This window comes from Tachysurus fulvidraco, chromosome 23 (genome assembly GCF_022655615.1).
Source record: "Tachysurus fulvidraco isolate hzauxx_2018 chromosome 23, HZAU_PFXX_2.0, whole genome shotgun sequence".
NCBI lineage: Eukaryota > Metazoa > Chordata > Actinopteri > Siluriformes > Bagridae > Tachysurus > Tachysurus fulvidraco.
In genome coordinates this window covers 21593836-21617193 of record NC_062540.1, presented here as the reverse complement: position 1 = coordinate 21617193, position 23358 = coordinate 21593836, and the positions used below count along the sequence as shown (strand labels likewise).

At 42.8% G+C, this 23358-nt stretch overlaps 2 protein-coding genes across 5 annotated transcripts in view; one reads left to right on the top strand and one right to left on the bottom strand.

Moving 5' to 3' along the window:
* Positions 1-360: 360 nt before the first annotated feature.
* raf1a (Raf-1 proto-oncogene, serine/threonine kinase a) lies at positions 361-19067 on the top strand. 4 transcript variants are annotated; one of them, XM_047807017.1, is made up of 18 exons: positions 361-516; positions 2390-2609; positions 3971-4083; positions 7581-7683; positions 7762-7919; positions 9108-9200; positions 12425-12578; positions 13527-13586; positions 13735-13768; positions 13877-13983; positions 14111-14228; positions 14328-14412; positions 14932-15108; positions 15191-15237; positions 16311-16429; positions 16535-16666; positions 17628-17762; positions 17976-19067. In XM_047807017.1, the coding sequence occupies exons 2-18, from the start codon at positions 2409-2411 to the stop codon at positions 18114-18116; spliced, it is 1977 nt and encodes a 658-aa protein (XP_047662973.1). In that variant the 5' UTR covers positions 361-516; positions 2390-2408; the 3' UTR covers positions 18117-19067. The 4 variants fall into 4 exon arrangements, with proteins under 4 accessions (XP_047662973.1, XP_047662971.1, XP_047662975.1 ...); XM_047807015.1 differs by having other exon boundaries at positions 13874-13983; XM_047807019.1 differs by lacking the exon at positions 13527-13586.
* A 1257-nt stretch (positions 19068-20324) lies between these two features.
* LOC113650910 (peroxisome proliferator-activated receptor gamma-like) overlaps positions 20325-23358 on the bottom strand; it is a 6510-nt gene continuing 3476 nt past the window's right edge. Inside the window, exons 2-6 of the mRNA XM_027159460.2 lie at positions 22878-23002; positions 22442-22580; positions 22153-22352; positions 21450-21903; positions 20325-20872 (exon numbers count right to left, since the gene is read on the bottom strand). Coding sequence (XP_027015261.2) covers positions 20625-20872; positions 21450-21903; positions 22153-22352; positions 22442-22580; positions 22878-23002 — 1166 coding nt within the window. The 3' untranslated portion in view covers positions 20325-20624. The remainder of the gene's footprint in view (positions 20873-21449; positions 21904-22152; positions 22353-22441; positions 22581-22877; positions 23003-23358) is intronic.

The window sequence follows — 23358 nt, the reverse complement described above, 5'->3', positions numbered from 1 at the left end:
GTGTATGCCTGACTAAAGAGATGGGTTTATAGGAAGACTATTCCAAAGTTTGGGAGCTAAATAAGAAAGACTCTCTCTCTGTCTCTGACTGTTTCTCTCTCTGTGTGTCTGCCTGTCTCTCTCTCTGTCTCTGCCTGTCTCTCTCTCTGTCTCTGCCTGTCTCTCTCTCTGTCTCTGCCTGTCTCTCTGTGTCTCTCTGTCTGTCTTTCTGTGTCTCTGTCTGTCTCTCTGTGTTTATCTCTGTCTCTCTGTGTGTCTCTCTGTCTGTGTCTGTCTCTGTCTGTCTGTCTGTCTGTCTGTCTCTCTCTCTGTGTGTGTGTGTGTGTGTGTGTGTGTGTGTGTGTGTGTGTGTGTGTGTGTGTGTGTGTGTGTGTGTGTGTGTGTGTGTGTGTGTGTGTGTGTGTGTGTGTGTGTCTCTCTCTCGCCCCTTTTGCAAGAGTTTAAATGATGACGTCACTGCATATCTTTTCACCCTGAAGTTACTATGGCGGTTCTGAAGTTTTCAAACTTTTCTTGGTAAGTTTTATTAGTTACTTTTTTGTGAGTTTAGTGACTGGTTTCTGTTTCTGGTATTTTACACAACACTCTTTATCGTGTCTTTACACGACTTTATTAAAAACAAACAAACATAAAAAACCCAGACATGGTCTAAGGCCAAGTTTTCTTTACGTGGCTAATAATCGGGAGTTAGCTTAGCATGCTAGTGTGCTAATCAGATTAGCGTTGGTGTTTGTGCAGCACATTCGGGTTTGTGAGGAAACAAAAGGGATGTAATTTACTCAGAGGTGAAAATAGTCGTGTTTTTGTGTTTACAAACGTGTAGAGATGTCAGTTATAACATAGATATATAGTTATATATAGTTATAAGAGGTTAGCTGGGTTAGCTTAGCATAAACAGGCTGGTTCCCTCACAGTGTAAACACAGGATTATAAACGTAGGTTATAAACTTTACACACTTTATTTTGTGTTTATGTCACATGTCACTTTACAGCTGGAGGAGTTTTTTTAACAGTATAAAAAAAAGTGAAGGTTGTTTTTAATGTTTCACGTTTTAAACTTCTGATAAACAAACAGACGAAAAACTTCATATGTAATTAATATAACAGGTCGTTAGTGTTTAGGCCTAAAGATCTTTATAAACAGTTTAATAACAGTTTTATAAGTACATAAAATCATTTTATATAATATTTACAGACTCTTAAATTTAACTTCTTTTACTGGTTAAACAATTTAAACGTGTTTAATTACACATTTTATTTTAATTTATTTATTATTTTCCACAGTTGTATAATGAATTTTTCAAGATAATCTTTTGTTATAAGAAAAAAAAAATCGTAATAAGCAGTTAAACAGGTCAATATTACAAAATAATTGATGTTAATAATATATTTATCTATATATTTATTTATATTAGTTAATAATATATTTATATTTATATATTTATATATATTTATATTTAACTCTTTTGACTGGATTTTACCCTGTTTTTGTTTCCACTGTATAAATGAATGACGCTGTGCTTTAGATGTATGAGAAATGGAAGTTAATCGATGACTCGGATGAAGCGATTAATAAAATAATTAATTGGGTAAATAAGACGTCTGGGTTAATTTGACCAGACTGAGTACGGACACTGGTGAGTTTGATCATGTGAAAGTTTTCACTTCTGGTTCCAGTTCTTCATTTTGATTCTTGTTCCACGTTGATCATGTCCGTGTTGACGAGAGGCTTCTCTGAGCTTATAGAATTATGGTTATATTTTTAAGGACTGCTTTTTTTAGGTTTAATTATAGTTGTATTTATTTATCTACAGTGTTGGAATCACAGTGTGGCTCTTTGTCTGATCACACACGGGTCTGAGAAGGTGTGAGTGAGCTGGTCTCCGTCTGCTCCAAGCTCAACTCCAGTGACAAAATGATTCTGAATCGTTTAACTGAAATGAATCAGACTTGTGCATTTTTTTAGTATTTTTCTGAGCTGTAAAAGCTGTAGAAATGCCGTGTATTTGGTGATTGAGAGAAGATAAAAAACAATTGTGAGACTGAAGAATGAGTTGATGCTGGTTCTCCAGGAAGTTTGGTGATTTCAGCTCACGTGATCGATTTATTTAGAGGTGTTTCTGTTGTTTTAATTAACACTAATACAACACAATATACCTACAAGTTAACTGAATCAATTCGGCACCGATTTTGCATCGAGAGACACAGTGATGCGTGTGAACTTGTTTGTCTCAGTTCTTTAATATTTTTGTATAGAATTATTATCCTGTCTTATGTGTAAGTAAATAAATTTTATTTATAAATCGTATCTCATTTACACGTGATTAGGTTGAATGTAAATCCACATTAATTGATGCTGTTTTGAATCTCGGTGGGAATTTCTCCACAGATTTTATAAGTTTCTTCTGATGGAGCACCTCCAGGGAGCATGGAAGACCATCAGCAATGGGCTGGGGATGAAGGACTCTGTACTGGAGAGCCCTTGTGTCTCTCCCACCAGCGGACAGGACTTCCCATATCAGCGGCGCACCTCAGATGACTCCAAAATTCCAGATTCAAAGGCCAGCAGCACCATCCGGGTTTACCTGCCCAACCAGCAGCGCACTGTGGTGAATCAGAGCTCTCGCACACACTACCGCTCGCACACACTACCGCTCGCTCGCTCTCGCACAGAGTTTCCTGTTTCTGAGGTTTCATACACGTGCTGCTGATATCAATATTGGGAATATGTCTTCAGAGATGCTCAGTCTACGCCAAGAGCCATTGCTGTACTGTACTGGGGTATTTAAACAGCCCAGTGTGTGTTCACACTCCCAAATCATGTGACATGAACAGATTTAGAAGATAATTAGACTATGACAACTTTAGAATATAATATTTAGAACAAAATATAGCTCTTGGTAGTTGTTACTATTTATGGAGCCACCAGGAAATGAAAACGCTGGCCACAGAACATCATACAGGACTGAGACTCGCCTTGGAGCAGTTAAAACATCTCCTATCCAAAGCTTATATAGATCAGCAGTTCCCAAACTGGGGGTCGGGGGGTTGCGAGACGATTTCCAGAAACTTTATTTATTTATTTATTTATTTTTACTTATTATTATTATTTTTTTTATATGTTAGAAATGGTTGTAATGATGTCCCTTTTGGATCACTTTCATAAGTATTTCCCTGAAGGAGATGCTCCCGACCAATATGACCGGATGAGGTCACCATTCAATGTAACCACGGCAAATCATATGGCGTCAGATACGGAAGTTGCGCTGATGGAACTTTCAACCAATCGAACCCTGAGGACAGCATTTGACGGCAAGACGCTGGACGAGTCCTAGGTTTTTGTCGTGCCGAAATATCCACAGTTGTCGAAAGCCGTGTTGGGTGTACTGATGCGATTTGGCTCAACGTATTCATGCGAAAAGACATTCTCCGCTCTGACGTACAATAAGTATAAACATTGGTCACGGCTTAACGTGGAAGATGATCTGCGGGTGGCGATCTCCAAAATTGAACCTAGAGTGGACCTGGTTTGCTCCACGCACAGCGTCCATCTATCACATTAGGCGTTTTTTCTGAATACATTTACAATACAATTATACATGAAGGGGTCACGGGTCATCAGCAAAAAGTCTGTCTATCTATCTATCTATCTATCTATCTATCTATCTATCTATCTATCTATCTATCTATCTATCTATCTATCTATCTATCTATCTATCTATCTATCTATCTATCTATCTATCTATCTATCTATCTATCTATCTATCTATCTATCTATCTATCTATCTATCTTCCTTCATATTTGGTTAAAGTGACATCAACCTCAACAATGGGCAGCAGGGGGCGTGATTGGTTTATAATATCGTTACACCCCTAGTATTTGATGGTATAAGTGTGTGTTGTGGAGAAATTGTGTATTTGATGGTATAAGTGTGTGTGTTGTGGAGTAATTGTGTGGTTGTGTGTTCAGGTGAACGTCAGGACCGGTATGACCCTCCGCAGTTGTCTAATCAAAGCTCTGAAGGTTCGAGGACTTCAGCCCGAGTGCTGTGCCGTCTACAGACTCCACCCAGGACACCGGAGGTCAGAGCACTAACGTGAACTCACCTTCAGTACAGTGATCACTGGTCCTGAGATTGTGATGTAGCTCAATACCGTGTGAACTGATCAGTGTTTAAAACAGACACCATTTCAGCTTGGAAAGTAGCCATGCATCACATCAGTGAGCAGATTATGAGTGGAGAGGAACTGCACCAAGTTCTGCTCTGCTCTCATATGGAATAAAAACACTGTCAATAATAAAATTCAAAATTCGTACGTAATTCAAAGAATTTGTGTGTAAATTTTAATTTTGCGGAGTTGGATCCCAAAACCTACGGCCATGACAGTTTACAGATACGAGATTTTGTGTGTTTGTTCAAATACGACTCCAAAATGTACGACTATGACAGTTTACACACAAAACGCTTGTTTTCACAACACCTCTTTTTCACACACGAAAACAGTCTGCGAAACAACTGTCAAAAATACGTCATCACGTTCACAGGCATTATGTTTAAGGGTTAGTTATCACTAATAACAGAGAGGAGTAATATTACAGATATAGGTTAACTATAGTAGGTAAGATTAGCTCTCAGAGTAAGGTTACATGCTACAGACTGCAGTGATGACCTCCTAAACAGCTGTATTCTTTAAGCACCTTTACTCTGAGAGCTAATCTTACTTACTATAGTTAACCTATCTCTGTAATATTACTCCTCTCTGTTATTAGTGATAACTAACCCTTAAACATGTCCGAATTTGGAAGGAAAAAACCAACTTACCTGAGACGATGAGCGGTGTTGTAATGTGACGGAGTAAAAATACTTTGTTACTGTACATAAGTAGAAATGTCACGTATCTGTACTTTACTTCGCTATTTAAATTTATGTCAACTTTCACTTTTACTCCACCACATTTCCGAGATAAAATGTACACTTTTACTCCGTTATATTTCCACTAAGCATCTTCGATACTACAAAATAAAATCAGAAGAAATGTGTGTGACTGTAATAAGGGAGGTTTGGTGAATCACTGCTCCTAGATTGTATTACGCTCCGCAGGCTGTACAGAGAAGCACAGGTACGCGCAGCGTGCACGCGCAGTCAGAGCTGGGGGCGTTAATGTATAACGTTAATCGGAAAGCCGCAAATACAGCAACCGAAAGCAGTGAAATGTCACTATTCTTATTACCAGAGTTGTAGCACAAACAAAATATTAATGCAAACAATCCATACAATACTAAATAAAAATAACATTTATTGATTTGGTCTTTGTGAATATTTGTTTATTAATGACTGCATTCATTGGACACACTGTTTGTAGAGAACACACACACATGAACTGATCTGATTCAAGACTGACATTACATTGTGCATAAAATTTCGGTGTCCACTTTTGCCATTTAATAACACCATAACTTTTGGCTTACTATGTAGTCATATAATATATAATATAAAACTCTTCTTGTTTTAAATTCTCACTGAGGGATAAAACCCCTAAAGATGAAACCCTAGAACTGCCCCTGATCTTATACCTACTGAAAATCACTGACATTTTACTTTTTACTTTTACTTCAAATACTTAAGTACATTAAATATCAGAAAATGACTTTTGATACTTAAGTACAGTAAATATCAGATACTTTAAGACTTTTACTTCAGTAATATTCTAAAAGGTGACTTTCACTTCTACTGAAGTCTTTTTCTAGTACGATACTTGTACTTTTACTCAAGTATTGCTTTCTAATACTTTATACAACACTGACGATGAGTGAGCGCTTGGCTGCTGATCCGCCATTTCAGCCCCAGTGGTTTAAAAGAGGGCGGGGCGCATGTGCACTTCGTGGAATCGATTCATCTTCCATCGGATAGTAATGCCTGTGAACGTGATGATGTATTTTTGACAGTTGTTTCGCAGACCGTTTTCGTGTGTGAAAAAGAGGTGTTGTGAAAACAAGCGTTGTGTGTAAACTGTCATAGTCGTACATTTTGGAGTCGTATTTGAACAAACACACAAAATCTCGTATCTGCAAACTGTCGTGGCCGTAGGTTTTGGGATCCAACTCCGTAAAATTTACACACAAATTCTTTGAATTACGTACGATTATTATTGGCAGTGTTTTTATTCCATACTCTCACAACATTCCATAATCACTGCAGCTCCACTCCAAGTTTGACCGTCACCTGCTTCTGTCTCCGCCCCCTTATTTACTCCTCACTCCACCTTTACTTCATGGGGAAAAATGTGGCCCCATTACTGCTTATTTTTTTATTAAATATCCCAAATTTCTTTGCGGAAGATCCATTAAGATAAACACACCGTTAGAGACCGAGATGCATTATTAACCTTCAGGTTTGGTCTGCAGTGAAACTTCACCTGCACTCCGTCTCCTTTGCTGTCATTAGCTTTTAAGATGTGTTTGTGCTTTTGTGCACCGTCTTTAAAGCAGTCTTTCTCAGCGGGGTTTGTGTTCTTATCGTATGAATTTGTTCATGCTATAATGCATTTGCACGGCGGGACGTTAACCTTCCGTACGTGTGATGGCGCAGCAGTGGAGTTCTCTCGGGAGTCGGTAGAAAACCAGACCGTTCCGAATTAAAAAAATAAAAAATCCACTCACTCCTACACCCATTCCCACTCCCATTCTCACTCCCACTCCCATTCTCACTCCTACTCCCATGCCCACTCCTCCCCCCATTCCCACTCCTACACACACTCCCATTCCCACTCCTCCCCCCATTCCCACTCCTACACCCATTCCCACTCCCATTCTCACTCCTACTCCCATTCCCACTCCTCCCCCCATTCCCACTCCTACACACACTCCCATTCCCACTCCTCCCCCCATTCCCACTCCTACACCCATTCCCACTCCCACACCCATTCCCTCTCCCATTCCCACTCCTACACCCACTCCCATTCCCACTCCTATTCCCATTCCTACACTTACACCCACTCCCATTCCCACTCCTACACCCACTCCCACTCCTACACCCACTCCCATTCCCACTCCTACACCCATTTCCACTCCTACACCCATTCCTCCTCCCCTCCCACTCTGCTCACATAAAGCTCACATAAACTCTCAGAGAAAAAGTTGTACATTAAACTCTTCAACTTTCTCTATGTTGGAGAATAGTCAGCGTCTGTGATGTATTGTGAGTGTTAGTGTGAGTGTCGTGTCTGCAGGTTAGTTCAGTGTCTATCATCATTTAGCCCCAGAAACAACTCCGTACATGGAGTACACACACTCCTGTTAGATTGTATAAGATTTTATAAGAACACCAGAGAGACGGAGATCTTTTTACAAAAATAATATAATGTATAAAATATAAAATGAAGTGCTTGCATATCCTCATCAGGCATTTTTAATACAGCTTAAGATTTTGACAAGTGAGTGTATTTTTGAGCCCTGCTGTAAACCTGTTTCCTGCAGTTCACACATCAAATATCACGTAAGAACCTTTAAGGATGATCGTCCTTTCCTGGAGAATGTTGTCTCTGACTCAAAGCTTCAATTTTCTTGGTATTAATTCTAGTAAAAAGTCTCGTATGGACTGGAATACGGACTCGACGTCTCTCATCGGAGAGGAGCTCCAGGTGGAGGTTCTAGATCACGTCCCTCTGACCACCCACAACTTTGTGAGTTTCTGTAGATTGTTCAGTAAAGTATAAAGCATAAGATCCGCCGCTCACGTCGATCCGTCGTTTGTGTTTGAGGTGAGGAAGACGTTTCTGAAGTTGGCCTACTGCGACATGTGCCAGAAGTTCCTCCTGAACGGCTTCCGCTGTCAGACGTGCGGATATAAATTCCACGAGCACTGCAGCACCAAAGTTCCCATCATGTGTGTGGACTGGAGCAACATCAGGCAACTTCTGTGAGCAGCACCACATCCTCATCGCACCTCTTTCTTTATTATTACGTACATTTCAGTTCTTTCTTAAACATGGAGAATAAACATCAGGACTGATTATTGCATACATATACATAGCATCATCAGTAATTGCAGCTTTAATAATAATGACATGAATAGAAAGATGACCTACTGGATAAGTAAAGAAATAGACGCAGTAGTGCAAATACTGTACATTTTTAATACTCATTTTCTTTCTTAAATCTGTTAATTATTACAATAATACTGAACATTTTAAACTAATTAAATTAAAGGTGGGGTCTCCAATTTTTGAAAGCCAATGTTGACATGTAATATCACCAAAACAGACACGCTCCTAACCCAAACGGGTCCCACCCCTGTATCGGTAGCTCCGCCCACACATACATACGTAACCCAGGCGACTAACAGAAAGAAACGTGTCTTTATCATAGCTGAAGGGAAGAACAATACGATTGTAGATAAACAAACAAGCAAAAATGCCACACAAGCATAATGATGTAAAGGACAAAGGCATATATTAGTTCTGTGTAACAAAGCAAAACCAACGTTACTCACCTATCGAGAAGGAAAAAAGCGCCTCGGCGTCTTAAGTAAAGTCGGCCACATATTCACAGGTCGGAGTTTCCCCGAGTCGATAACTCCTGAGCTAAACGCTGTTACTACACAAAACGCGGTTGTAGCTGCCTCTCTACATTACTACATAGAAAAGAGGTGTTATTTGTGTAGTAACAGCATTTAGCTCAGGAGTTATTGACTCGGGAAACTCCAACCTGTGAATATGTGGCCAACTTCCTGCTCCTTCAGTTCTCTCCAGCGCTGGAAAGCTGATCCTATATTAACACGTCCTACTTCTTGTCCTTATCGTAAGTCTTTCTTCTCTTTCTTTCTTTGTTTTTATCCTCCATGTTGATGTTAAAACCGCTTTCTGCTAATGTCACACACGCTCACCGAACACTCTCTCCGCCCATATCGACAAGCCCCGCCCCTTTCTGCTCATCGGCTACACATTTTTTCTACACATACACAGTTTTTGATTTTTTTATTATTCGGCCCGACTCAGTGTTCTGAAGCATTTCTCACAAATCAGAGACCCTGCCTTTAAACTAACTGAACAATTTCTAATCCATACTAATATTTTTCACTTTTTTCCCGTCGTTCTGTTTTTGTCAGGTTATTTCTGACTCCTGGTGAAAGCGGAGCTCCGTCTCTGCCTCCGATTACATCGAGGAGAATGAGGGAGTCTATGAGCCGAATGTCCAGCAGGTACAACACCTTCCTCCCTTCCTTTTTCTCCTCATTTAGCTCTAAATAACATGTAGATAAACTTCCTGAGTTGTAAACATGTTGGTGTCATTTCTCAATAAAAGAGACGTGTGTTTAGAAACCGTGCTGAGCGTTCCGGTGTTCAGGCCGACGTTAATCCCTCAGGTTTAGAAACGTTTGCGTCTCCACAGGACCGGCTCTTGGATTCCAGGTTCTTTAGGTCCTGAAAAGAGCTCATTGTGTTTATCTTCAGTTTACTTCCCACTCAGGAGAGCACTGTGTTCCACCACTGTGGGGATTCAGTATATTTCTGATCTCTGATTTCAAATGAAACATGAGTTTTTCCTCTTGAAGATTAACACCGTGTGTTTATGAACCCCGAGCATAAGAGTGTTTAAACACAGGGAGGTTTTTATCTGTGAAGATTTTCAGTCATGTAGCTGCTGGTAGAGTCACGTCTGCTGGGCTACTTTTGTGCTAGATCGAAAGGTTTCACTCGTCCGAGCAGCTCCGGTCCGAGGGACGTCGGCAGGATCTCGATAACCGTTCCGATCTAACAAGAAAGACGTCCAGTTGACGGCTGAACCTACAGATAACCTTCACTTGGATGGGGATCGTTACAGAAGTATTGCTGCACACTATGTTTGGTTTGGGAATATGAAAGGACATCAAGTAAAGTGTCAGTCTACAGGAACCTCATGGAGACAACAGAGCCATGTCCCTGCTATCCACTGTTGGGTCACAGAGCTGATACGATCCTCCAGAAAGATCCGACCCAGTCGAGGACAGAATTAGTCATCCATAATGCCAAACTGACCCAACAGCATAAAGGGAAGGAGAGACAATCCAAGAAAATTGATCTTTTGTCTTGTAAACCGAATACAGCGGAACACAGCTGCAGGGGACAACGGCAGCTGACACACAGGACAAGTGGGTCAAGAACCTCGGGGTGAGAGACCGAGAGAGATCTTGGCCAAATGCCTAAACTTTGTGATTACGCTCAAACATGTCCCAGTTGTGGAGATCGTTACAGCAACAGAGTCGCCATCCGGAATAACCAGACCTTACCACCCTCTGCACCCTGGTGAGGCCACCTCATATCTTTATGGACTGCCCAACACACACAAAGAAGAAGCCTACAGCAGACCAATAGTCAGCAGAATTAACTCGCTAACATACAATATTGCCAAATACCTTGCTGCTATTCTAGGGCTGCTGGTTGGACACACTGACCACCACATACAAAATCATTTTTGTCTGAATTCTGAATAAAACCATGGTTTCCTTTGATGTCCCATCACTGTTCACCAGTATGCCCACCAGTGATGCTGTTACATTGGTTAGGAGAAGACTGGAAGAGAACAGCAGCCTCATCCTGGACCAGCTCTGCTCTCTCCTTGACCTGTGTCTTAACGGCATCACCTATGGTGGCTAACCTGTAAAGGGCTGTTGGAGGAGAAGGCATTCTGCTCCATCCAGGGGACAGAACCGACCCATTGGTTCAGATCTGATGAACATACAAGAAGAACAGGCCTTCATAGAACACATCCACATCAAATTGGCAGTTCTCATCAGGTCTGAGACCCAGAGTCAACAGAAAAACCCCGTCATCTCTTAAACGGCCGGTGTGTCTACACCACATACAAGTTCACTTTAAATCTACAAACACACTTGTACCCCTTTTCCACCAGAAAGAACCGGGTGCTGGTTCAGAGCGAGTGCTGGTGTTGGTTCAAAGTTGTTGGCGAACCTTCTAAGAACCGGTTTGCCTTTCCATCGGTTAAAGGGCGTCACAGAGCCGAGTGTGACGTCACCGTATAAGTGTCACGTTACACAGCAAAGTTAGCGCCAAACAAACACATCAACAACAATGGTGGATGTTATTCATTCATTCATTTCCTACCACTTATCCGAACATCTCAGGCGTCATCGGGCATCGAGGCAGGATACACCCTGGACGGAGTGCCAAGCCATCACAGGGCACACACACACACTCATTCACTCACACACACACACACTATGGAGAATTTTCCAGAGATGCCAATCAACCTACCATGCATGTCTTTGGACCGGGGGAGGAAACCGGAGTACCCGGAGGAAACCCCCGAGGCACGGGGAGAACATGCAAACTCCACACACACAAGGTGGAGGTGGGAATCGAACCCCCAACCCTGGTGGTGTGAGGTGAACGTGCTAACCACTAAGCCACTGGCAGATGTTACTTTACTGTTAATGCTCATGGCTTTGTGAACCTACATTAACACCCAAACGCGGCGAATCCGACGTGTACGTGTGACTCCGTGTAATCTGTATAAACGGAGGTTGTGATGGAGAAAGTACTTAACGTTATTTTATCATTAACACAGAAAAAAATTAGCCTTAGCATGTAGCTACCTACTATCATGTGTGCTGATAATGTATCATATCGCAGTAAAGTAAAAGTGTATTAAACATTAGTATACTTAAGGTACATTATCAAATGCACTAACAGTAGCCCCGCCCACAGCCCCGCCCACAGCCATTGACACAAGCGGTTCTTAAGTCATGACCAGCAACGTTTTGGTGCTACTTAAGAACCACTTTCCCTGGTTCAGAGCCGGTGCTTTGGCGGTCGAAACAGAAAGAACTGGGTCCGAACCTGCACTCAAACTGCCTCGGTGGCAAAGGGGCAATAGTGACCTGTTCACCCAAAAGACAGGACACCAATTCACAAGAAGAGCAATATAATATACATGGTCCTGTGTAGTGAAGTGTTCAATGCTCTACACTAGAGATGTAAAGCAACCACTACTGCGGAGGATTTACCTGAAGGACAAAGGGGACAGATGTGCAGACGATAAGCTACACACTATGGACAGAGACGACAGATGTGTTTGACAGAGGAGTGAGAGGAGGCAATCTATGTCCAGTTGGAACATCCTCTCCTTTTGTTTTGTTGTAGTCAGCGTCACCTTAAACTATTACTTCTTGATCTTTTATTTCATAAACCTTTTTATTAAGATTACATTTTTAATAGTATCTTTAAGCCATAGAGAAGACTCTATGACTTGACTGGTGCTTGGACCCCTAAACATAAAGTTGTTTGCTGTGGTGGGCGGGGCTTATTCTCTGTACCCTGACGATCACAGGGGACAAAACGTGACAGGAAGTGAACGTGCAACACACACGGGTTATGTTTTGGCCTTCTGTCACCATGATCACGTTGTCTCTCGTCTCTCTTCCAGCTCAGCACACAGACACTCGACTCCTCAAACGTTTAACGACAGCACAGTGTATCCTCCTGCAGGGGGAGCTCTCTCTCAGAGACAACGCTCCACCTCCACACCCAACGTACATATGGTCAGCACCGCACTGCCTGTGGACAGCAGCCTGATCGAGGTGACGTCTGTCTGTCTGTCCGTAATCTCTCTCTGTCATGGTTTCTCTCCTTTTCTTTGTCTTACTCTTTTTGTCTGTCTCTCTCTCTCTCTTCTGTGCTTTATATGTTTATTTATCTGTCTTTTTTTATCTTTCTCCATCTGTCTTTCCTTTTACTGTACCTATACCTATCTCTGTCTCTCTGTGTCTCTTTCTGACCATTTCTCTGTATGTCTCTCTCTCTCTCATCTCTCACTCTTGCTCGCTTGCTCTCTCTCTCTCTCTGTCCCTCCCATCTCTCTCTACCTCTCCCTCCCATCTCTCTCTCTCTCTCTCTCTGTCCCTCCCATCTCTCTCTCTCTCTGTCCCTCCCATCTCTCTCTCCTCTCTCTCTCTCTAAGTGAATTTTACATACTACAGTCTTTTATACTTATTGTTTTACTTTTCCTCCTGTCTGTAGCTAGCTGGTGTCCTTATGTCTGCTGGCTGTAAGCAAGGTTAAACTTCCCATTGTTACAGAGAAACTACAGTATTATAACCACTCCCGCTTTACCTCGGACTCGTACAAAGCCCCGACACTGAGACTCCTTACAGACATAGTGTGCTGTAAACCTGTGGGCACAGAAGCCTTTATTATCACCACATGTACATTACAGCACAGTGCAGTTCTTTTCCTCACACATCCCAACTGAGGAGGTTGGGGTCAGAGCTCAGGGGCAGCTAAAGATACAGCGCCCCTGTAGCAGGGAGGGTTAAGAGCCTTGCTCAAGGGCCCAGCAGAGGCAGCTTGGCAGTGCTGGAGCTTGAACCTCTATCCTATGACAAACAACCCCGAGTCTTAACCACTTGAGCCACCAGTGATACAGACACCAGTTAGTTTTGTGTGTGTTTCTGTTTTCACCTTCACTCTTTATTTCCTTTTCGTGGTCCCTGTCCTTGTGCTTGTCATCGTGTCACTGTGTGGAGTAGATAGATTGCCTGAATACTTCTCCTAGTTCCTGGTGCCGGAGATTTTGTCTGAAGAGAAGAGTAGGTATTGTTCACATTTTCACCTCCCTTACTCGTGTGTGACTTCTCTTAGAAAATAACGTTACGATCATTTATTCCCCGAAGACACTTAGCAGAGGACGAACACGTGGTCTGTTCAAATCTTTCATTTATTTATTTATTTCTACAGGACGCGGTGCGTCACGGACACGGTTACGGATCAGGTGAGGGGAAAAAAAGTACAGTGCGGTAGTGTCGCTATACGTGATGGAGATTTGTAGCACGTCCTGTATTTATTCATACTGACATGTATACATGTTTATTTACAGCAGGAAGTTCTCCAAACCGGAGTCCGACGGGCTGGAACCAGTCCAAAACTCCACCCCCGGCTCAGAAAGAGAGGGCGTCGTCCTTTAGCTCTCAGGAGAAAAACAAAATTGTAAGTGTGTCTGTCTGTCATGCGCGTCCTGTACACAACGGAAACGCACCTTACGTCTAATTTAAACGACACACACCCGAGTTTACATATCGCTCCTCTAAGCCGACCGACGTTTACTTTCTTTCAGCGTCCAAGGGATAAAAGAGACTCGAGTTATTACTGGGAGATTGAAGCTAGCGAGGTCATGTTGCACTCAAGAATTGGCTCGGGGTCATTCGGAACGGTTTACAAAGGGAAATGGCACGGTGAGAGAACTGGACACGCACTTCCTGTCTGTTTACTGAATAACGTGTAGTAATAACGATTACAGTCACTAAGCTCCTGTTCCTCTGTCCTGACTCTAGGTGATGTTGCAGTGAAGATCTTAAAGGTCACTGATCCCACACCGGAGCAGTTCCAGGCGTTCCGTAACGAAGTCGCGGTTCTGCGGTAAGGTGGTCTGCATCATGCCACTGTCTAGTTTACTGTTCTGTAGCACGTCCGGGTTAACGACCGGACGTGTTGGATTGAAATCAGTTTACTTTGTAAAGTCCGGTCTGTCAGAAGAGCCTCAACGTCAGCAAGGACAAGAGAAGTTTGTAGTCTTTAGGTGAGGTCAGGAGAACCCTTAGACATCAACAGGGCTTCAGGAGCATCCGGTTCCTTGGCTTGCACCTCTCTTGGCTTGTCCTGGTCCCTGCAGACTACAGGCTCTTAGACGACTCTACTTTTTATGAAGAATTTTTAATTTTAAACCAAAATCCTCACCAGATTCTAAAGGTCTACCATTGAGAGTATCCTAATCTGGTACCTGGAAATAAACTTCTAAACTTACGAGAAATCTACGGCATACGATGTCCGAGGAAGGCTTGCAAAACTCAGCATTCACGTCACCTGTCATTGGCTTTAATGTTGTATCTGATTAGTGTGTTGTGTGAGGAACATCTCTGTCCATCTCCATGTCCACAGGAAAACCCGGCATGTGAACATCCTGCTGTTTATGGGCTACATGACCAAAGATAACCTGGCCATCGTGACACAGTGGTGCGAGGGCAGCAGTCTGTACAAACACCTCCACGTGCTGGAGACCAAGGTCCCGATGGTCCAGCTGATCGACATCGCGAGACAGACGGCTCAGGGCATGGAGTGAGTGTCAGGCGCACGAACATCACTCACTTTAAACACAAACATGAGCAGAGATTTAATGCTTCTGTTGTTTTCATTTCAGCTATCTGCATGCAAAGAACATCATCCACAGAGACATGAAGTCCAACAGTATCCTTCTCACAAGTTTTATTTACCCACAGAGATGTAAATTTTGAAAGGAAATAAGAACTAGGAATAGATTTAAATACAGTTCTCCATCTGCAGAAATGTAGGTTGCAAGGAACCTCCACCATGATGCACCTCTGACTGCAGACACTCATTATTGTTCTGCTCTCCAGCCTTTTGGTGAACATCTCACCTCCAGTTACAGCCAAATATATAAACTGTCGACTCCTCGGTCCAGAGACCTGCTGCTGTGATCCTGAAGCCCAGTTCATAGGAAGTTCTTTCTTGAAGACAGTAGATGTTTATACCTGGGTCCCACTGGTTCCTTCAGTTCTTTGCTGGTTTCACAGCTGGACATCTTCCGATGTTGAAGTGAGCGTGATGTGTCCTTCATCTGCTGCATTACGTTTCCTTGGCCTACCGTGTCTACACTCTTCAACATCGTGTTGCTTTCTGCTTCTTCAGAAGAGCTTGAACATCACATGTTGAAACCCCAGTCTGCTCCGAGCTCTGTCCTGAGAGAGACCATGCTGATGTAGTAGAAGTACCTTATGTCTTGTTCCTGTGCTCAGTCCTGTCATGGTGTTTGACCTGTGACATGAAACCGTCTCCATAACCTCACCTCAGTAACAGAGTGTGGTTCTTCACCCAGTGTGAAGCTCCTACACACACGTGTCTGTTTCTCTTAATGACTTGTTCTAAACCTACATATGACACATGACCTGCTGGGATCACTGGTTATTCACACCTCACTCTGGTCCTACAGAATCACCCACTTTGTGAAAGTGTGCAAGATGCTGAAAGGATCGTCGCAAATTATCGTCACAAAGGATTGTCGCAAATTATCGTCGCAAATTATCGTCACAAAGGATTGTCGCAAATTATCGTCGCAAATTATTGTCACAAAGGATTGTCGCAAATTATCGTCACAAGGGATCGTCGCACTTTATCGTCGCAAATTATCGTCGCAAATTATCACAAAGGATCGGCGCAAATTATCGTCAAATGAAATATTGATATGATTTAGATGTTTCATCTGTTTGCCTGTAAAAATAACCCCTTTAACCAGAACACAGACATTTTCCTGCATGAAGGCCTGACGGTGAAGATCGGGGATTTCGGTTTAGCCACGGTGAAGACCAGGTGGAGCGGCTCTCATCAGGTCGAACACCCTTCAGGATCCGTCTTATGGATGGTGAGTTTAATCCACAGACCAATAAAAGGAGGTGTTTTCAGTGTGAGAGAAATTAAGCCTTTATCTCCTAACTGTTTATTTTGTCTCTGTGATTTTCCTCTCCAGGCTCCTGAAGTGATCCGAATGCAGGACAACAATCCGTACAGTTTCCAGTCCGACGTTTATTCCTACGGCATCGTTCTGTACGAACTGATGACGGGAGAGCTTCCGTATTCAGACATCTCTAACAGAGATCAGGTACGGCTCCGTATCGACACGGTACATCGTGTTAGGTTACGTAAAGACGCCGCAGTTAGTCTGTAGAGATTGTCTTAAGTATTTACTGTGCAGAAAATAGGAATAACAACTAAATGGTGTAATTACAGTGTTTTGTAACAGATTTAATTAAAAATGGAATATAATTTAATTTAGAAAAAGATAAATCCAATTAAACTTCTAACACTTTTCTATTTACTTTCACAAATTTACACTGGGGTTAAAGAAGGTTTCGAGTTTAAAGGTGCGGTCTCCGATTTTTGAGTCGGGCCGAATAATAAACAAAAAACAACAAACGTGTAGCCAATGAGCAGAAAGGGGTGTGTCTTGTCGATATGGGCGGAGAGAGTGTTCAGTGCACATGTAGTGATGTAGAGAGGCAGCTACAACCGCGTTTTGTGTAGTAACAGCGTTTAGCTCAGGAGTTATCGACTCAGGGAAACTCCGACCTGTGAATATGTGGCCGACTTTACTTAAGACGCCGAGGCGCTTTTTTCCTTCTCGATAGGTGAGTAACGTTGGTTTTGCTTTGTTACACAGAACTAATATATGCCTTTGTCCTTTACATCATTATGCTTGTGTGGCATTTTTGCTTGTTTGTTTATCTACAATCGTATCGTTCTTCCCTTCAGCTATGATAAAGACACGTTTCTTTCTGTTAGTCGCCTGGGTTACGTACGTATGTGTGGGCGGAGCTATCGATACAGGGGTGGGACCCGTTTGGGTTAGGGGAGTGTTTGTTTCGGTGATTTCAAATGTCAACAATGGCTTTCAAACAACGGAGACCGCACCTTTTATCTGGGTGTGAATGGGGTGAGTTAGTGTTAGTGTTGGAGTTCAACTTGGGTTCATGTTAGAATTGTGGTGTGGATAGATCGGAATTTGAGCAGAATCAGATTAACATTTAATACCCGTGTGTGTGTGTGTGTGTGTGTATATGTAGATTATTTTCATGGTAGGTCGAGGTTATCTGTCTCCAGATCTCTTGAAGCTGTATAAGAGTTGTCCCAAAGCTATGAAGCGTCTGGTTGCCGACTGCATTAAAAAATCCAAAGAAGAGAGACCGCTGTTCCCCCAGGTGACCCCTCACTGTCTCAAATCATTAGCATCTTTTTATTTGTTATATATTTAAATAATTTGAACCCATAAGGTGCGCTACAGCACGGAGGACAACCTGCTGCTGTTTTTCTTGACTTCTGATTGGTTCTGTAGATTCCAGCATTCTGGTTGGTTAATAAGCTTTGACCTCTTTAATCATTCGGACCCTTTTCCTTCCCTGATGTTTGTATAGATCCTTTCTTCCATCGAGCTTCTGCAGCACGCTCTGCCCAAAATCAACCGCAGTGCATCAGAGCCATCGCTGCACAGAGCCACTCACACCGAGGACATCAACTCCTGCACTTTAACCTCCATGAAGCTGCCTTTCTTCTAGTTCTGGAGCTTATGAAAAGCACACTGCTTCCTCAGACATCTCTTCATTCTCTCTCTCTCTCTCTGTGTCTCTGTCTCTCTCTCTCTCTCTCTCTATCTCTCTCTCACACTCTCTCTGTCTCTCTCTCACACTCTGTCTCTCACTCTCTCTGTCTCTCTCCCTCTGTCTCTCTGTCTCTCTCCCTCTGTCTCTCTTTGTCTCTCTCATTCTCTCTGTCTCTCTCTGTCTGTTTCTCTCTCTCTCTGTCTCTTACTCTGTCTTTTACTCTCTCTCTCTCTCACACACTTGCTGTCTCTTTTTTCTTCCTCTCTCTGTCTGTGTCTCTCTGTCTTTCTTTCTCCCTCTCTGTCTCTCTCTCCCTCTGTCTCTGTCTTTCTCTCTCTCTCTCTCTCTCTCTCTCTCTCTTTCTCTCCCTCTCTCTCTGTGAAGAGATAAAGGACTCAATGCACTCGAGCGTTAGAGACAATGTATTATTTGAAGGTGAAGATTGACACAAGCAAATCAGATGAAATCTGGGTTGTGTTTAAATGTAGATACGTAATTGTTACAGGACTTCGGCGTCAACGTTTATATGTTTACTGTTAAATGTGACATTGCTGAAGGAGCTGCTGATCATCATCCTGCTGTTCAGCTAAACACAGACATGTCACGGTTTTATTACTACACACTGTTATTTTACGCTTCGCCGCAGGAGCAGGGAAGGCGTTTGTCAGCGTGAGGAACGGACGCTTTTAGTTCAGATCCATCTGCACTCCGTCGCCGTGGAGTTTAATGTTAACGTGCACGTCCTAGCAACAGATCAGTGTTCAGAGTTTTACGTGTTGATTAGAAGAGTCGGACTTGATGTTTGTGAAATTGTTTAAATCAGCTGTGTATTTGATTTTATTGCAGACTCGAGTCCAAAATGTTTTTAACAATAAGGGTTATTTTAATAAAATTTAAATTAATGTCCATTTTCCATCACTGAGTTAAACTGATGTGTGGGTGGAGCTGGAAATGGTGCTGATCACCGATTGGTCAGAATCGTACCTAGTATAATATCGTCTCCGTGGAGACGTAATGATGAAAGTGTTACTGCTAATAAAACAATCTAAACACAATGAGGTAAGAAGGTAAGAAGAGATTTGTGTCAGAGTATCGAAATAATATTTTTCTTAAATAATTTTGAAAAAAAAAAACAATTAATATGAAGCTATTAAGCCGGTGATCTCGGAGCGCTGGATTAAAATGGAGAAAGTAACCTGTAGATTTTACTCAGCATTTCTTTAGAGAAGTAGAACCGTATGTATGGACATGAACATGTACCCTGGATGTTCATGGTGCAGGACAGGAACTTGTGACAACCAAAAAGCTTCCATTAAATTTCATTCATATTACAAGCTCCTTTAAATAAGGGTGTACTAACGTTTGCACTCAGCCTTCAGCCGGTGGGTAAATGAACTTTGGTGGCATCTGGTGGAACATTTGTAAACGGTGCCAGGCAGAATAACTCAAAATCACCAGCGACTTTAACACATTTCATTTGTTTAAACTGATGAAAGTCTCTTCAGGAGAAATTTTAATTTAAAGTGTCACTACAAACTTTATTGCCTTGTAGAATCCCAGCACTGTTGGTCATCTCAGGTGAATCATCTCCAGGTCAGGATGGTGAGATCTTCATACATGACATCCATCTCTGCTTCAGCCACTGAGCACAACCTTGGAGTAATTATGGACCATCAGCCGTCCTTCTCCTCCCCTGTTGTTAACGTGACGCGTCCGTGTCGGTTTCTCTTCTACAACGTCGTGAGGATTCAGACGTTCTTCTCCACAGGCTGCTCGGGTGTTTGTTCTGTTTCTTGTCCTTTAGAGACTGGACTTACTGCTAAGTTCTCCACAACACCCCACTAACACATCAGATGTAAACACTGAGATAACTCTGTTTCTGTAGACAAGCAGTAAAGCTCTTCTCCGTCCTCACACTGCACCTCGCTCCCTCAGATCTACAGCACTGCTCCACTGGTCCCACCATCTCTCAGGGTAAGAAGCAGGTACACATCAAGACTCTTCTCTGTTCTGTACCGAGGAGGTGGGATGAACTTCCTCATGATGTCTGAACAGCTGAGTCACTGACTGACTGTCAACTACGAGTCAAGACCTTCATCTTCCTCAAACTCTTCAACAATCAAATAATTTATTTATTTATTTGATTTTTAATTTGTGTGGTGTTCTTTTGGCTGTATTTCCTCTGAGTAGAGTTGATGGTATTAAGCCTGTGTCCTAGTGACCCAGTGTTGGTGTTTCACTGATGGAGACGTCACAGCACTTTGTACATCACTCTGGATAAAAGAATCTGTCACATGCTGTAAATATAAATCATTTGGATATTGAGTTTTACATCGGAATAAATCTGAAGTTTTTATATATTTATATATTTCCTGTGTAAGGATGCTCTTAACATGCTTTCAAATCCACGTTGTTAACGAGACGTATTAAAAGGAAAGATGGTCCATGGTCATGTTCAGGGTTCTAGTAGAGGTCCTGCATGATCTCCAGTAAGAGCGGGTGAAGACACAGGTCCAACTCTCTCTTCTTCAGCAGATGAATGTTGCGTACGTGTTCTGCCACCAGTGGCTGAAGGTCTGTCGTCATCTGCAGCAGTTTGGCAAAGAGGCGAGGAGACTCAGGATGGAGAACCTTCAGCTGGAGCTCCAGAGCCTGAAGAACCTCATCCTGGAGCGCTTCGATGGCTTTGGGGTTCACCAAACCGGGTCGATCTGCAGTCAGGTGGCAAAATGGCACAGAACAGATGTTACTGCAATTAGCAGGACATGAGAGGTTCTCTTTATAGTAGCTTAGTGTTGAGTAAATTCACCACACAGTCACGGCATCATCACCTCAGGACACAAATTAATTAAATAATCCTAAATTCATCCTGGATTCATTCATTCATTCATCTTCTACCGCTTATCCGAACGTCACGGGGAGCCTCTCAGGCGTCAACGGGCATCGAGGCAGGATACACCCTGGACGGAGTGCCAACCCATCACAGGGCACACACACACTCTCATTCACACACACACTCACACACTACGGACAATTTTCCAGAGATGCCAATCAACCTACCATGCATGTCTTTGGACCGGTGGAGGAAACCGGAGTACCCGGAGGAAACCCCCGAGTCACGGGGAGAACATGCAAACTCCACACACACAAGGTGGAGGTGGGAATCGAACCCCCAACCCTGGAGGTGTGAGGCGAACGTGCTAACCACTAAGCCACCGTGTGTGTGTGTGTGTGTGTGTGTGTGTGTGTGTGTGTAAAAAAAATAAATACAGTATATATAATTTTTACCACCACACAGGATCACTGCAGCGATGAAGAGTGCCAGGTCACAGTCTTCCAGCTCGAGCGCTCTAAATTTAACCAGGAAGTCAAACTTGGTCTCTATCATGTCACAGAAGGGTTTGCGAAGACTCTTGATGAACTCTCGGGTCATGAAGACACATCCCTCGGCCATCAGCACGCCGTCCTTGTTGGTGAGGTGGCTCAGGTTGATGATGTTCACCTCAAGGGCGCTGTACTTCAGCATGGTGATCTGATCGCTCAGCTCCAGGTCACCGAAGCCTGGGATGCTCTTAGCGAACTGCGTGAGTCTGCGTACGGCCTCGGCCGAGCCGTACTGTACTCGGCGGAACATGGACAGCTCCAGCTCGACGGCAGGGAACAGAGGCGACACGGACGACAGCTTCCGCTTCAGGAACTCCTCTCCGTCCAACAGGGACTTCATATCGTGGATGACGAACAACTGATGAAGGAAAGAAGGTCTGATTAAGACAGAGATGCAGTATATTCAATATCACCCGCTTCGAATGTTATCCTACTACTGTATGTATGTTGCACCGTTGACCTGTGAGACACGACATCTCGTCCCAGCACATGTCCTAACATGTAGCGGAATGACAATAAAGCTAACTTTAACCTGAACTTAATTACATCAAACAAAACCTTCTGCTTAAAGTGTATGTTATGTTTATTATTAAGGATGACATCTTACCGTGTTTTCTCCATCTTTCCCTGATAAAATCGCTTTGGCTTTGCTTCGTGTCATTGGGAAGATTTTGAGGTAGGAATCGTATAAATTCTTGCTGAGCTCTTGTTGTTTTTCTGACTTGGGTTCCAGCTGATGTTCTAGCGTGTGGAACTCCGTGATCCTCCTCTCTCGCTCGCTCAGAGGTGTTCTCCCGAACCGGATTGCTGTGAGGATGTGATGTTTTAGTTCCTCTCAAGGTCAAAATTCTTAACAAGAAGGTTTCTGATTAAACTTGAGCAGTTTATTGACGTACCGGTGTAAGACATTCCTGCCAAAACACACTTCTTAAACCGGCAGAACTGACACTTGTTCCGGCTTTTTTTGTGGACTTGACACTTCTGGCTGCAGAGTTTATACCTCAGCTTTAGTTGCACGGTTCTCCGGAAGAAACCCTAAAACATCAATTTCCAAAATGTCGTCATTTATTAGCGACAACAGAACAGATCTCAGCTTCGCTATCATACAGCTGTTAGCAGCTAATGTTGCTAGCAATACTTAAGCATTAATTACTACCAAATTATCCAGAATGTCATCATCGTCTCTTGCAAAATATTAAATCGTTTCTGAATTTTAAGAGCTAAAGATGAATAACCGTGTCAGTGAAACATCCCTAACCTTCAGAAACATCACCGTCGATGAATATGCATGAGTATGCAAATCAGACTGTTTCTTTTCCTGTGTTTTGTTACCTTACATCCTTCACATGCGTACACGCCGTAATGATACCCTGAAGCTCGATCCCCACATATCTGACACTCCAGGGCTAACACCGCGTCGCTCCTGTCAGTGTGTAGTTTGCAGTGTGAGCTGAGTTCTGTATGAAAAAGCAGAGTCTTTGAGCCCAAACACATGAAACCGTAACCAGGATAAAAAGCTTTGACTGTTACAAAGTGCTGACGCTGGAGACTCCTTTCATACATGACACACAAACACATTGGTCCTCATAGAGAACTTCACATTTACATTTACAGCATGTGACAGACACACACACATTTACATTTACAGCATGTGACAGACACACACACATTTACATTTACAGCATGTGACAGACACACACACAGACACACACACACACACACATTTACATTTACAGCATGTGACAGACACACACACAGACACACACATTTACATTTACAGCATGTGACAGACACACACACACATTTACATTTA

Excerpts from the sequence above, each read along its gene's own strand:
- raf1a (XM_047807015.1), top strand. The coding sequence starts at position 2,409 with ATGGAGCACCTCCAGGGAGCATGGAAGACCATCAGCAATGGGCTGGGG. Across the intron at positions 12,579-13,526 it reads TGGACAGCAGCCTGATCGAG|ATAGATTGCCTGAATACTTC; the intron begins GTGACGTCTGTC and ends TGTGTGGAGTAG. Across the intron at positions 14,229-14,327 it reads TTACAAAGGGAAATGGCACG|GTGATGTTGCAGTGAAGATC; the intron begins GTGAGAGAACTG and ends TCCTGACTCTAG.